Source organism: Electrona antarctica, assembly GCF_951216825.1.
Source record: "Electrona antarctica genome assembly, contig: scaffold_439, whole genome shotgun sequence".
In the NCBI taxonomy this organism is placed as follows: domain Eukaryota; kingdom Metazoa; phylum Chordata; class Actinopteri; order Myctophiformes; family Myctophidae; genus Electrona; species Electrona antarctica.
In genome coordinates, this window is record NW_027637937.1 from 63,869 (window position 1) to 77,500 (window position 13,632).

The 13,632-nt window shown below is 47.8% G+C and overlaps 1 protein-coding gene across 1 annotated transcript in view; it reads right to left on the minus strand.

Annotated features, from left to right (window-relative positions):
• Nucleotides 1-1,025: 1,025 nt before the first annotated feature.
• LOC306918542 (uncharacterized protein) overlaps nt 1,026-13,632 on the minus strand; it is a gene marked incomplete at its 3' end in the record, with an annotated part of 15,593 nt that continues 2,986 nt past the window's right edge. The window contains exons 11-18 of the mRNA XM_079531442.1: nt 13,424-13,477; nt 12,356-12,451; nt 12,133-12,189; nt 11,666-11,785; nt 11,102-11,155; nt 8,920-9,054; nt 1,284-8,758; nt 1,026-1,029 (exon numbers count right to left, since the gene is read on the minus strand). Of these exons, the coding sequence (XP_079387568.1) occupies nt 1,026-1,029; nt 1,284-8,758; nt 8,920-9,054; nt 11,102-11,155; nt 11,666-11,785; nt 12,133-12,189; nt 12,356-12,451; nt 13,424-13,477 (7,995 nt within the window). The remainder of the gene's footprint in view (nt 1,030-1,283; nt 8,759-8,919; nt 9,055-11,101; nt 11,156-11,665; nt 11,786-12,132; nt 12,190-12,355; nt 12,452-13,423; nt 13,478-13,632) is intronic.

The window sequence follows — 13,632 nt, forward strand, 5'->3', positions numbered from 1 at the left end:
ATGGCTGGCTGTCATGTGACCGACAGGCTGTCGGGTGGGCTTGCTGGCATGTGACTGACAGGTGGATGGGTCGTTGAGCTTTACGGTGGCAGGCTGATGGCTGGCTGTCATGTGACCGACAGGCTGTCGGGTGGGCTTGCTGGCATGTGACTGACTGGCGGATGGGTCGTTTGGGATGCTGATGGCTGGCTTGAAGTCAACACGCAGTATATGGCATCGTGATAACTGTAGTATGAGCCAGCGCATGGTGAAAGGCAATATGGGGAACAAACTGGCCAGATGTATGGAGAACCCGGATGACTGGGAGTGACGATGGAGACCTAGAGATCCCTTGGGTCTTCCGATTTGGACGGCTGATGGCTGGCTGTCATGTGACCGACAGGCTGTCGGAAGGGCTTGCTGGCATGTGACTGACAGGCGGATGGGTCGTTTGGCATGCTGACGGCTGGCTTGATGTCAACACGCAGTACTTCATTTGTTCCTCAGCTGTCGTTGAGCTTTACGGTGGCAGGCTGATGGCTGGCTGTCATGTGACCGACAGGCTGTCGGGTGGGCTTGCTGGCATGTGACTGACAGGTGGATGGGTCGTTGACCTTTACGGTGGCAGGCTGATGGCTGGCTGTCATGTGACCGACAGGCTGTCGGGTGGGCTTGCTGGCATGTGACTGACTGGCGGATGGGTCGTTTGGGATGCTGATGGCTGGCTTGAAGTCAACACGCAGTATATGGCATCGTGATAACTGTAGTATGAGCCAGCGCATGGTGAAAGGCAATATGGGGAACAAACTGGCCAGATGTATGGAGAACCCGGATGACTGGGAGTGACGATGGAGACCTAGAGATCCCTTGGGTCTTCCGATTTGGACGGCTGACCGACAGGCTGTCGGGTGGGCTTGCTGGCATGTGACTGACTGGTGGATGGGTCATTTGGCATGCTGATTGGCTGGCTTATGGTGAAAGGAAATATGGAACGAACTGGCCAGATGTATGGAGAACCCGGATGACTGGGGTTGACAATGGAGGTCTCATCTGTGGACGGCCTAGAGATCCCTTGGGTCTTCACGTTTGTCCCTCAGCTGTCGTCGAGCTTTACGGTGGCAGGCTGATGGACGGCTGATGGCTGGCTTTCATGTTGACGGCTGTCGTGGGCTTGCTGGCATGTGACTGACAGGCGAGGCGGATGGGTCATTTAGCATGCTGATGGCTGGCTTGAAGTCAACACGCAGTAGACGGCATCGTGATAACTGTAGTATGTGTGCAGTACACCCGACTGAAGGCAATACCCTGGTTGTGATATGTAGATGTGATCAATCAGGGTATTATTTTCGGTTGTTGCAGTGGAGATCAGCTGGCTGTAGCCTTTGGACTCAAACTCCTCCTTAACTAGTTTCCGGTCCGTCTTGAGCAGGTCCTCATTGAAGTCTCCACAGACAACAACAGGCTGGCAGTCCATCAAGGCCAAGGATTCCAAGAGGCGGCCAAGGTTGAGACAAAAGGCGCTTTTCCTGTATTTGGGGGGTCTGTAGACAGTGGCTATGAGCGCTTTGACTGGGGCCTCAACTCTGACGACTGCAAACTCGAGATCGGTGACATTGTGAACGGCCCTCCGGGCGTCTGCTAGAAGACTACTTCTGTAGTAGACCGCGACTCCACCTCCCCTTTCTGTAGCAATGTCCTTAGTGTTGGTGTACGACACGTGTCTGTTGCGTGCAAACACATGGTATCCCTCCAGCTCGATGCCAGGGGGAACGGAGGATCCAGTCAAATGGGTCTCTGTCATGCACAACACATCGGCGTGTCTGAATTCGTGGTGCGCTTTCACGTCCCCAATGTGCGACATTAGCCCCTGTGCGTTGTGATGCACGATGGTCAACGTCGGGCCGATGTTGTCTGCTGACTTGACAAAGTGCAACAGTGGTCTCGTCATTTGGAACGAAGCACGAGTCATGCTCTCCATTGCCGCCTTTATGTCTGGGTTGGCATAAATCTTCTTCTCGTTGAAGTCTGTGATTTTGAGCCCTTGAAGGGAGGTTGTTCGGCTCAGGGCGACATAGGCCATTCCGGGTTGAAAGATGTGCTTCAGAGACACCACTGCATAATCCATGGTCATGCCTTGCACTTTGTGGGCTGTACACCCAAAGGCAAGTTTGATGGGAAACTGCCGTCGCACCACCGTTGATTTGGTCAGTCTCTCCTCAAACCTTTCGATGTACACCAGGTCATCAGTTGGCCCTTGAATCTTCCTGCGGAACGTCCGACCTGCCGTGGGATTGTCCAGTTGGAGGCCAAGCAAATCCACAACGGTCTGCCCGTTTGCAGTGGTTGTGACAATGTTGGCTATTGTTCCAAAGGTCCCGTTTACCATCCCATCTTCAACGTCTAGATTCCTGATGACCATGACTCGCGCTCCTTCAGCAGCTTGGAAGGTTGACGGCAACTCCCTCGAGTTGCCTCTGAAGGGACAGACCAGCGGCGTCATGTCTTCGGAGTTTCCGTACTTCCGATAATCTTGAGCTTGAATCGTGGAAATCTGGGTGCCGAGCTCGGTGATGACCACATCGTTGTGGGCATCGACCTCCTTGTTTGTCGCAAAGATATGAAGGACATCACGTGGGCAGTCTTTGCTTTCAGCCACAGCCTGTGCGAGCAGACAACTGTCGTGGGCACTCAGAGCGTCCGCCTTCCCCTTTACTCTCAGCCTGTTCAAGAGTTCGGCGAAAATGAGATCATCTTTCTGACGCATGATCTCGGTAAGGTCGACCATCTGAAAATCTGCCCAGACACCTGGCACAGCCTCGTTGACAATGCAGAGCGCTTTGCTATTACCAACGGGTGGCAGCTGGTAGAAGTCTCCAACTGCGAGGACAGACATGCCACCAAAGGGTTTCCTGTTGCCCTTGATCTGCTGCAATCGCAAGTTGACAAAGTTAAAGAGCTCCTGGGAGACCATGGATATCTCATCAATGATCAAGATCTCGGCGTGGGCCAATACCCCTCTCACGTCGTCCAGTGCATTTCCAAGTGAAACATACTGTTCCTTCAAACTTCTCGGCAGCTTCAGCAAGGAGTGCAGGGTTCGTCCATTGATGTTGAAAGCCGCAGTGCCGGTAAACGCTGACAGCAGCACCAAGGGCTGGGTCATGTCTGCTTCGTTGCGATAACTGGGCAGTTGGCGGAGAATCTTGGTACCCTCCTGATAAATGCACTTGATGACATGGGATTTGCCACAGCCAGCACCCCCAGAGATGAAATAAAGAAAGGGCTCAGGGTCGCCACGCAAGACGCGCTTCAAACACCATTGACGCACGGTGTAGAAGATGGACGCTTGCGTTTCGTTGAGGCTCCGGTACATGCTCCTGACATAGTCCGGGCTCAATTCGGGAGCATCGATCACTGGCATCGCTTTACTGGCGTCGGGATGGACTTGGTATTCGGGAACCTCGTCTCGCTCTTGTCGCTCGTGGGGATCGCTGGGTTTCCGAAGGCTGATGCACTCCAAACGGTCGACCTCGACCTCTGGCGCAAAAGTGTTCCACGCATTGAAAACTGCTCCTTCTTCCGCAAGCGTGTCCAGTACCTGATCCACAATTCTCCCCCGCCCTTCATATAAGTCCTTGTTCTTATCCACAATCTCCTTCACACGGACGCGGAATCCAATCCTTGTCCTGGCAAGATCATGTTCGTAGAACTGCTCATACGTGGCATGGGTCTCGCCTTTCAGTTCCCTGTCTGCTCTGTGTGGAAAGTACAGTTTCAGCATCCCTCTGTAGTACTTCTCCTTGTTTTTCTGCTCGGAGAATCGAGTGAAGCGAATAACGGCGACTCTTTCAAGGTTGGTCCTTTTCTGAACATACCCCATGTCGTTCTGCAGGGGCAGTGCGTTCTGCAATTTGCTTGTGCTGGCCAGAACCCTGTATTCGGACGCAAACTCAGCAAGACACATGTATTCGAACTCTGGCTCGTCTGGTCTGTTCAAGTACTTCTCGGGAATGCCTGACATCCACACATCTTCTGCGTCTGGGTCCATCTCCTTCAGTTTACTCATGGGCTGACTCATTCTCAGGCCATCCTCATCAGTCTGTAGGAAAATGACCTGACGCGTGCACTTTTTAAGCGGGAGACTGCATACACGCGCGACAGACTCCTGAGCACTGACCTCTCTGTGCTGAACGTATGTGTGCATGATGTGCTTCATTTCATCCATTTCTTTGGCGTCCGGATTAGACTTGCGCGCGTCCGCAACGACTGCGCTGAGGAGCTCGGACATCTCGTGTTCCGGTTTCGCCACGTAAGCCATCATGTACTGGGCACAAGATGCATCATCTAGTATATACTGGATGTCCATGTTGGCGTCCCACACTCGCAGCAGATGGGGATTGTACGCATTTATCCAGCACTCATCAGGATGACGCCTCAGGTGAACTTGCGGTACAGTGCTAAGGTCAAAGACAAATTGCAGATACCGCCCCCGAGTAAGGTTGCATTTCTTGAGCAGTTCTGGCAAATCCCTGAATGAGGCTTCAGGGTCATTGAGCATGTCTCTCAGTGGTGCCAGCTTTTCCTTGGCCTCCTTTTGTTTCAATGTCTCTTTCCGCGAGCCTTTTCGCCTTTTGCCTTTAGCTTTCTGGCCACTGCCGCTGTTGTCTTTCTGACCGTCATCGTCATCATCTGAGGACAGGAGACGAGGAAGTGCGATGATAGTTTCGTCCATGGGTAGTTTGGGGAACCCAAATCGACAAGTCACATTTCCTTTCTTGCATGACCTGGAGTGGTTCCGGCTGTGAACTTGAACTTCAGACACGATTTTGTGGAGCTCGGGGTCTGCATACTGGTCAGGCATCCTGCAACTGACGTACTTGTTTATGAAGTCGTCAACACCAGGATCCTCAGCATCTGGTGCATTCTTGACCCAAACCATCATGTGTATGTGAGGGCTACCACGAGCCTGGAACTCCACGCGATAGAAGTAATCCTCCACTTTACCGACTGGATGTGCAGGCGACAGCAAAAAAGCGACGGCTGCGTCCACTCTCTTTTCAAACAATCGCATGAGAGTGACAGGGTTGCTCCGGAGAATTTCGCATTTTGCAACCCAGTCTAGCTCTGAGAAGTCCCCTTGTTCACCTTGTTGTGCTTTGATGGCCTTAATGACTTCTGGCCACCTCATCTCCGCGGCACTCAATGTGATGAACCAGTTGGGCTTTCCGAGCTGTCTGCACATAGCGTGGAGATCTTTAAGCGCTCTGCTCCAGAACGCCGGAGTGCCTCTGAGGGGCTGCATGAAGCGCGTCGCATCCCTGTTACGGACGAGCTTCACTACCTCGTTTTTGTCCTGAAGCATTTTGTTTGACAGCGTTCTTCCATCCCTGGTATATCTTTTCCCCTTCCGCGTCTGGATGGACATGCTGTTGGTAGCCTGCTGCGTTTCTGTCACAAACTGTGCAAAGAAGAGGTAGGTTTGGTCGGTGGCAAAGCGGGTATCGACAGAAAGGAGCCTCGCATTGAAGTACCTACTTGGGGACAATTTGATGTCTCTGACCTCATCTAATGTATTCTCTCCGGTTGAGAACTGCACGGGAAAGGCCATGCTTTCAAGCTTGGGGACGGTGAAAATACCCACAGGTCTGTTTCCTTGGGCTGGAGCGATGCTGAATACCCCCTCACCGTACGATAGGATTTCCTGTGCGATGTCAGGAGGCTGCATGCAAGAGTCAAAGATCAGACCGGGTCTAAGTTCCTCCTGTTCGCTAGACGGCTGTTCACCTGTTGTGTCAGCAACAGGTGACACAGCCTCTTGTGCATCTTCCTCATCGACTGACAGTTCATCCTGGAGGCGGTCAAACGTGGCATTATCATTAATGACTATGTCACGGTATTCCGGATGAGTCACTTTCAGTTTCCTCAGTGCCGCCAGCACATCTGTCATGTTCACTGTGTGGAAGTGCTGATATCCCTTGTACTTGATGTTCCGCTTCAGCTTAACCTGCAACAGCTGGTCTTGATGTCTGGACCTCGGCAGAGCATTCACCGTGGCTTCCACTTCCGACGGTACACACACAACTGGACCATGCACTGCCCTTTGCCGTCCTTTCGGCAACGAAATAATTTTAGCAAAGGGTATGTACTTTGCGATTAGCTGCCTTTCCAGGTAATTCAACAGTTGCAGCTCTAGGGGAATGGGTGCTGGTTCCAGCTTATTAGCAGCAGCTATGCATGGCATCATCCCTTTTGTCAGGTTGTCGTCACAGCTGTAGCAGATATGCTCCTGTTTTCTCTCGTTTGCAACGTCACACGGGGCTGAGCATTCACAGTCACATATGTGCACATACTTGGCTGTCAAGCAAGCAGTTACCAGGCGTGGGTTTATTTTATATTTGAGGTACTTTGCCCTGTTGCACCATCGGACCTGATTGCCGAACAAAACTCTGTGGCACACCGTACACACAAATGTGGGCCCTAATTTAATCCGTTCTCGGAATTTCGACATGTGAACTTTCATAAGAGCTTCCATTTCACGTAGAGACTGGCGGTTTGCAATATGTATGGATTTCCTCTTTAGTCTCATAGCACACTGCAACTTGTGGTGGATACGGAGTATAGTATCTGCTGCGAGTCTCTCCATCTTGTTCTTGGTGCACAGTTGTATATGGCGCCGCCTGAATTCAGCGTCATTGTGATATCTTTGATGGTGCTTCTGTTTGTGTGATTCACGGAAAACAGCATCGGTGCTCCATCTGTTGTTCTGCTTCTTTTTGCGTGATTCACGGAAAACAGCATCGGTGCTCCATCTGTTGTTATGCTTCTTTTTGCGTGATTCACGGAAAACAGCATCGGTGCTCCATCTGTTGTTCTGCTTCTTTTTGTGTGATTCACGAAAATCAGCATCAGTGTTCCATCTCTTTTTCCAATAGTTTTTCATGAAGGCTTTATGTGTTTCACGGAATCCAGCATCAGTGAGCCAGCGTGTGGTCCTGGATTCATTCTTGTACTCATGCTGTTTCTGCACAAGTTTCCGCTGATTCTTTATTCGCCTTGCTTTATTTAGTTTGGAAAGATGATATTCTGGAGTCTCACTGGAGCCGTGGTCAAAGAAGGGCACACTGTGAGGTGGTGCCGCTGGTGCCTCACTGGAGCCGTGGTCAAGGGAGGGCACACTGTGAGGTGGTGCCACTGGTGTCTGGTCAATTTCAAAGACAACAGGCAAGAGCTCATATGACGCATGAGTAGGACGGCCTTTGAGGACCAGGCGCAAGTGGCAGGCCAAGTCAGTCACGTTTTGGAAAGTCAACATAATTGCTTTTCCTCCAGATATTGGCATACCCCAGTCATTTCTTGAGTGTGAATCAAACAACCCGTAGCGTCCTGATCTGTCCCGAAACACTGCAAAGCATTCAGGATGAACCATCAACACTGCATGGGTGAGATCATTTGACAGGCACTGCAGCTGTTTGGCAAGGGAGTAATTCTTTCCTTTTGTTTTGTTCAAGGGACCAACTTTCAGGTCTGACATGTCCATGCGAACGGTGTAAACACTGTTCTCGCCGAAGACCCGATTTGGCAACTGCTCCATGGTCAAGAGATCTGACTGATGCGTATTGTCCAAATGCAGATGCTGTATTGTGTCTTCGTAGAGAACATCTCCCTGGACAAGCACTTTGTCAAGGCAGGCCGTGTCAAAACCAACTCCCTCATTGTGGTAGGCAAGAAAGGTGAGAGCCATGCAGGTGCACTGAGTGTTTGACCTCTCTGACTCAGGATTGGTGCGTATGTCACCTTGACACATAGTGGCACTCACCAATTGTGGCGCTCGCTGCAGACCCTGCTTTGCATGCCACCTGTTGCTCTGCACTGTTGGTACTGCTGCTCTAATTGTCACATTTGTTGACGGTGCAGGAGTCTTGCTGGAGACATGGTCAATTGCTGCAGTAGCTGGTGTGCTTGTCACACTTGTTGACGTTGCAGCAATCTCGCTGGAGCCATGGTCGATTGTTGCAGGAGCTTGCGCACGTGTCACATTTGTTGACGGTCCAGGAGCGTCGCTGGAGTGATGGTCAAATGAAACAGGCACAAACTCATACCGCGCTAAAGGAGAACGCTCTTTGAAAAGCATGTCAAAGTGGCGGACCAAACCACTCAGATCTTGGAACGTCAGTAGAATAGCTTTTCCTTCAGGCATCGGCAAACCTGTCGCAGATCTCGAATGGGAGTCAAAAACGCCATAACGTCCTGATGTGTCACGGAACACTGCAAAGCATTCAGGACTTACAATCAGGAAAGCACGGGTGACCTCTTGCGACAGGCACTTCAGTTCCTGCTCCAGAAACAGCATATCCTTAGGTATGTTAGTGTGGTGTTTGGCTGATGGGTTCACATAACCAACTTTCACATACCACATATTGACACTGTAGAAATTGCTCTCAACGACAACCTGTTTTGGCATCTCCTCTATGGTCAGATTCCTGAACGTAAGCTTTGCTTCATGGTTTTCCACAAAAAGGTGGCGTATATTGTCTGTGTAGAGATCATTTCCCTGATAAAGCACTTTGTCAAGGGAGGATGTGTCGAAACGCACTCCATCAGTGTGGAAAGCCAGAAAGGTGAGCGCCATGCAGGTGCACTGACTGTTCAACTTGCCTAGCCAAGGCTTATAGGGGTTGATGTAGGTTATGTCCGCTTGACAGATGCTTGCCCTCACTGACTGCACAGGCTGCTGACTCTGCCTCACCGCACTCTTCTCCCGACGTTCAACAGGGGACATCTGATGTAAGCAAGAGCACACAAACCGTTTCATCACCATTTGACATAGCGCCTCTTGGACAGTATAAACATTCTTAGATTTTACCAATTTATCTGGGTCAGAAAGGGAGAGAAACTTTTTAAAACGCTTCAATGTCAACATAAACATTGCATCCAAATTACCTCGCTGCCACGTGGAATAGCTGGGCGACCCACATAGCTGGAAACATGGGATCGGACGGCAGCATCCATCGCATCTGAGAAGTCACGGGGAAAAGACACAGGATCTGGTCGGATGGAACACTCAGCCAAGTCCACCTGTGGAGCAAAGTACGTCAAATCATACACATCAATGATAATGGTAATATAATATTGGCTGCATGTTAGCATGCATGTTAGCATGTTGACATGCTAATTCTAACATGCTGATGCTAACATGCTAATGCTAACATGCTAAGGCAAAAATTATAATGCTAACATGCTAACATGATAATGCTAACATGTGCTAATGTGCTAATGTTAACATGCTAATGCTAACATGCTAGTGCTAACATGCCAATGCTAACATGCCAATGCTAACATGCTAACATTAACATGCAAACATGCTAATGCTAACATGCTAACATGCTAGCATGCTAATGCTAACATACTATCTAACATGCTAACATGGTAACATGCTAGTGCTAACATGCTAGTGCTATCATGCTAGTGCTATCATGCTAACATGCTAATGCTAACATGCTAATGCCAACATGCTAACATGCTAGCATGATAATGCTAACATAATAATGCTAACATGCTAATGCTAGCATGCATGATAACATGCTAGTGCTAACATGCATGCTAACATGCTAATGCTAGCATGCATGATAACATGCTAGTGCTAACATGCTAATGATAACGTGCATGATAACATGCTAGTGCTAACATGCTAGTGCTAACATGCTAATGCTAACATGCTAATGCTAACATGCTAATGCTAACATGCTAACAAGCTAATGCTAACATGCTAATGCTAACATGTGCTAATGTGCTAACATGCTAATGCTAACATGCTAATGCCAACATGCTAACATGCTAGCATGATAATGCTAACATAATAATGCTAACATGCTAATGCTAACATGCTAGTGCTAACGTGCATGATAACATGCTAGTGCTAACATGCTAGTGCTAACATGCTAATGCTAACATGCTAATGCTAAATGCTAATGCTAAATGCTAATGCTAAATGCTAATGCTAACATGCGTTAATGTGCTAACATGCTAATGCTAACATGTGCTAACGTGCTAATGCTAACATGCTAACATGCTAGTGCTATCATGCTAACATGCTAATGCTAACATGCTAATGCCAACATGCTAGCATGATAATGCTAACATAATAATGCTAACATGCTAATGCTAACATGCTAATGCCAACATGCTAGCATGATAATGCTAACATAATAATGCTAACATGCTAATGCTAACATGCTAATGCCAACATGCTAACATGCTAGCATGATAATGCTAACATAATAATGCTAACATGCTAATGCTAACATGCTAGTGCTAACATGCTAACAAGCTAATGCTAACATGCTAAAAAGCTAAGGCTAACATGCTAACATGTGCTAATGTGCTAACATGCTAATGCTAACATGTGCTAACGTGCTAATGTTAACATGCTAATGCTAAATGCTAATGCTAACATGCTAACATGCTAACAAGCTAATGCTAACATGTTAACATGCTAATGCTAACATGTGCTAATGTGCTAACATGCTAATGCTAACATGTGCTAACGTGCTAATGCTAACATGCTAACATGCTAGTGCCAACATGCTAATGCTAACATGCCAATGCTAACATGCTAACATGCTAACAAGCTAATGTGCCAACATGTGCTAATGTGCCAACATGTTAATGCTAACATGCTAATGCTAACATCCCAACATGCTAGCATTCTAACATGAAGACAGAGGGGGCGGGGCTTAAGCAAAAAGTACAGCTCTTTCCCATTGGTGGTTATAGCTGTGTAAAGGCCAGCCAATAGGAATACAGACGGGGCGGGGCTTAAGCAAGTACAGCTCCGTTCCTATTGGTGGTCTACATCTATGGACCAAATTGCGAGGCTGTAGCATGTTGCAAACCAAAGTTATGGCTCTGTAAAGGCCGGCCAATAGGAAGACAGAGTGCGTGCATGTGTGTGCGTGTGTGTGTGCGCGCGTGTGTGAGAGGTGGTCAACTTGACCTTGAATCATTAACAAAGTATAATTTTCACCTGGGCTACTCTATGCAAACGCAACAACTGATTAGAGTGCCACTCACTTCAGACAAGTGTGATTTTGTTTTTACATAACTATGATAAAACATGACAAACCTGCTGCTCCCGAACGAGCCCCCTTGTAGTAGACTGCACACTAGGCTGGCTCGTCTGTAATGAGAAATAAGACATGCAGTTTGATGTATAAAAGTAAATAACTAAATAAAAATATATGTTGTTCAGACATACTAACAGAACGACAGGCATTAGTCCCACAACATGCGTTGTCGATTGCAACTAACCCGTGGCTACTGACATGCGTGGTAGGTAAAAACTAACATGTATCAGGTTAAAAATGTGTCTGCACCTTTGTTAAATTGACACGCACACACTCCTCTCTCTCTCTCCCTAATTAATTAGTCTCATGTCCTGCAGCTGCGTCTAGTTTCTCCTGGCGGATCCTGCCGGGAGCTGCCTATGCCATAGAAAGCATAGATGAGTTCCAGGTTAAAACTAACCCGTGGCCCCCGACATGCGTGGCAGGTTCAAACTAACCCTTGGCTTCCTGTGAGGTTAGGTTTAGGGGTTGGGGTAGGGTCGTCAGACTTATGCCTGTCGGGCTGTTAGTACGTCGGACCAAACACATGCAACCGTCACAGTTACAGGTTACAAACTCCTTACTGTGGCAACAGGTGAACGAGCTGGTCTGCTGATCTGACGGCTGACAATAACTCTCGGAGACACGCTTCTGACGGGCAGTGGTGTCACTGGAGAGGTGGAGGGCGATGGCCTACGACTGACCTGTAATACAAACGGAGCTAATGATGCAGGTGTAGTTTCAGACTCATTTAGCATTTGCAGATTGTGGAATAGTTGTAATACACGATACACATACACATAATACATACACATACACATAATAGTTGTAATACACGACACTAGCTAAAAAGCAACACAATCATTGAAGACAAAAGTGAGGACGCATATTGTGATTGGCCATAATGACATGATGAATGATGATGGATTAGAGCGCCCTTCACTTCACAGAAGTGAGATTTTGTGTTTGTTGAACTATGATACAACAATGATAAAACATGACTGTGGCTAAAACTAAACAGTGTCGGAGTTACAGGTTACAAACTCCTTACCGTGGCAACGGGTGAATGAGGCACTCTCACCTCGCGGTGTGATGTCCTAGGACTGACCTGTGTATACAAACAGAGCTAATGATGCATAGTCAAACATTGTCCAATACATTTATAATGTCAAACAGTGGTCACTGCAAACCCTGTGTGTACCTTTTACTTATTTAGATGCGTGTACATTATAACACAAAGACGCAAAACAATGTAAACTTTTCACTGAAATTACCTTTCCACCTGATGGAGCAGCCACATTCATTGCATCCAAGATGCTAGGGCTAAACCAGACAGGGTTGAGTGGGATGGAACTCTCTGGCAAGTCCACCTGTGGATGAAAAGAGAAAGGAAATGTGACCATGCATTAAATCATACACCGCAATAATACTGTTGTCAAATGGAAACCTTCTATGTCAAAGAAAACCTATTTCTGAATACATGGAAATCTCTCTTGCAACAGGTCCAATGTAGTGGTTGTCACAACCTATTTCTAATACACTCCATTGGTTAACCCATTTTGGGGAGGAACCCCTTTTGGTGTTAGCATTATGTTATGCTTTAGCTATTGAAAAATAGCAGCTCTACAAGCTCATAGCGCTATGAGCTTGTAGGTCTGCTATTTTTGAAAAATCGAAGAACGACTGACATAGAAACATAGCTTTTTCAGAAAACTGTCAGGATGTAGAAGACACTTTTAGAATCTGATCTCAGGTCACAATGGGTTAAACACATGCATACAGGGATTAAAGCAAGGTTGGTGTGATATGGCCTGTTGCACATTGGCACATTGTCAACCCAAGCGTTTCAATTCCATGGTGGCTTGCAACTACATGTGTCTACTTGCAATCATTTGGTTGCAAGGCGTTGCCTGGCGACCCATTGGTGTGGTTTGGAGTTTAGGATTAGATCAACCCTCCAGCCTTTAATTAAACACTAGACTACATCTGTGTAACATTTGTGCTTTGGCTATTCAGAAATAGCAGATCTACAAGCTCATATTGTCTTACATCTGTGACACTGTACGAGCTTGCAGCTCTTTTCCCACTCATCTCAACTGGTTATAGTACCGAGTCGTACATATCAAGGCAGGAATCACACCTGCTTTAATGAGGTACTGTGGTCAGGTATTGTTGATCAATGTTAAGATAAGGAAACCTTTGGAACATTCAGTACGTAAGTAAGTGTGTACTGCCAACACAGGCAGATACAGTATTGTTCATCATGGGGTGTGCCCACTGAACTGGGAAGGTCTTCCCCACCATAAAACAATACAGGGTTTCAGTGGTTAAAGATGACAAACCTGCTGCTGCTGCTGCTGCTGCTGCTGCGACCAAGGAACGGTAGGCTGGTTGGTCTGAAAGGAGAAATGCAGGTTGATGAGCACAAAGTAAACTAGAACTGCACTCTGTCGAGTGCCTACTTGCTTGTTGCACACAAGTAAGTGCGCAAGCAGAGCGCAAGTACTGTCGACCGCTGGTGACATATGTCGATCAGTGTCGGGTGGATTAA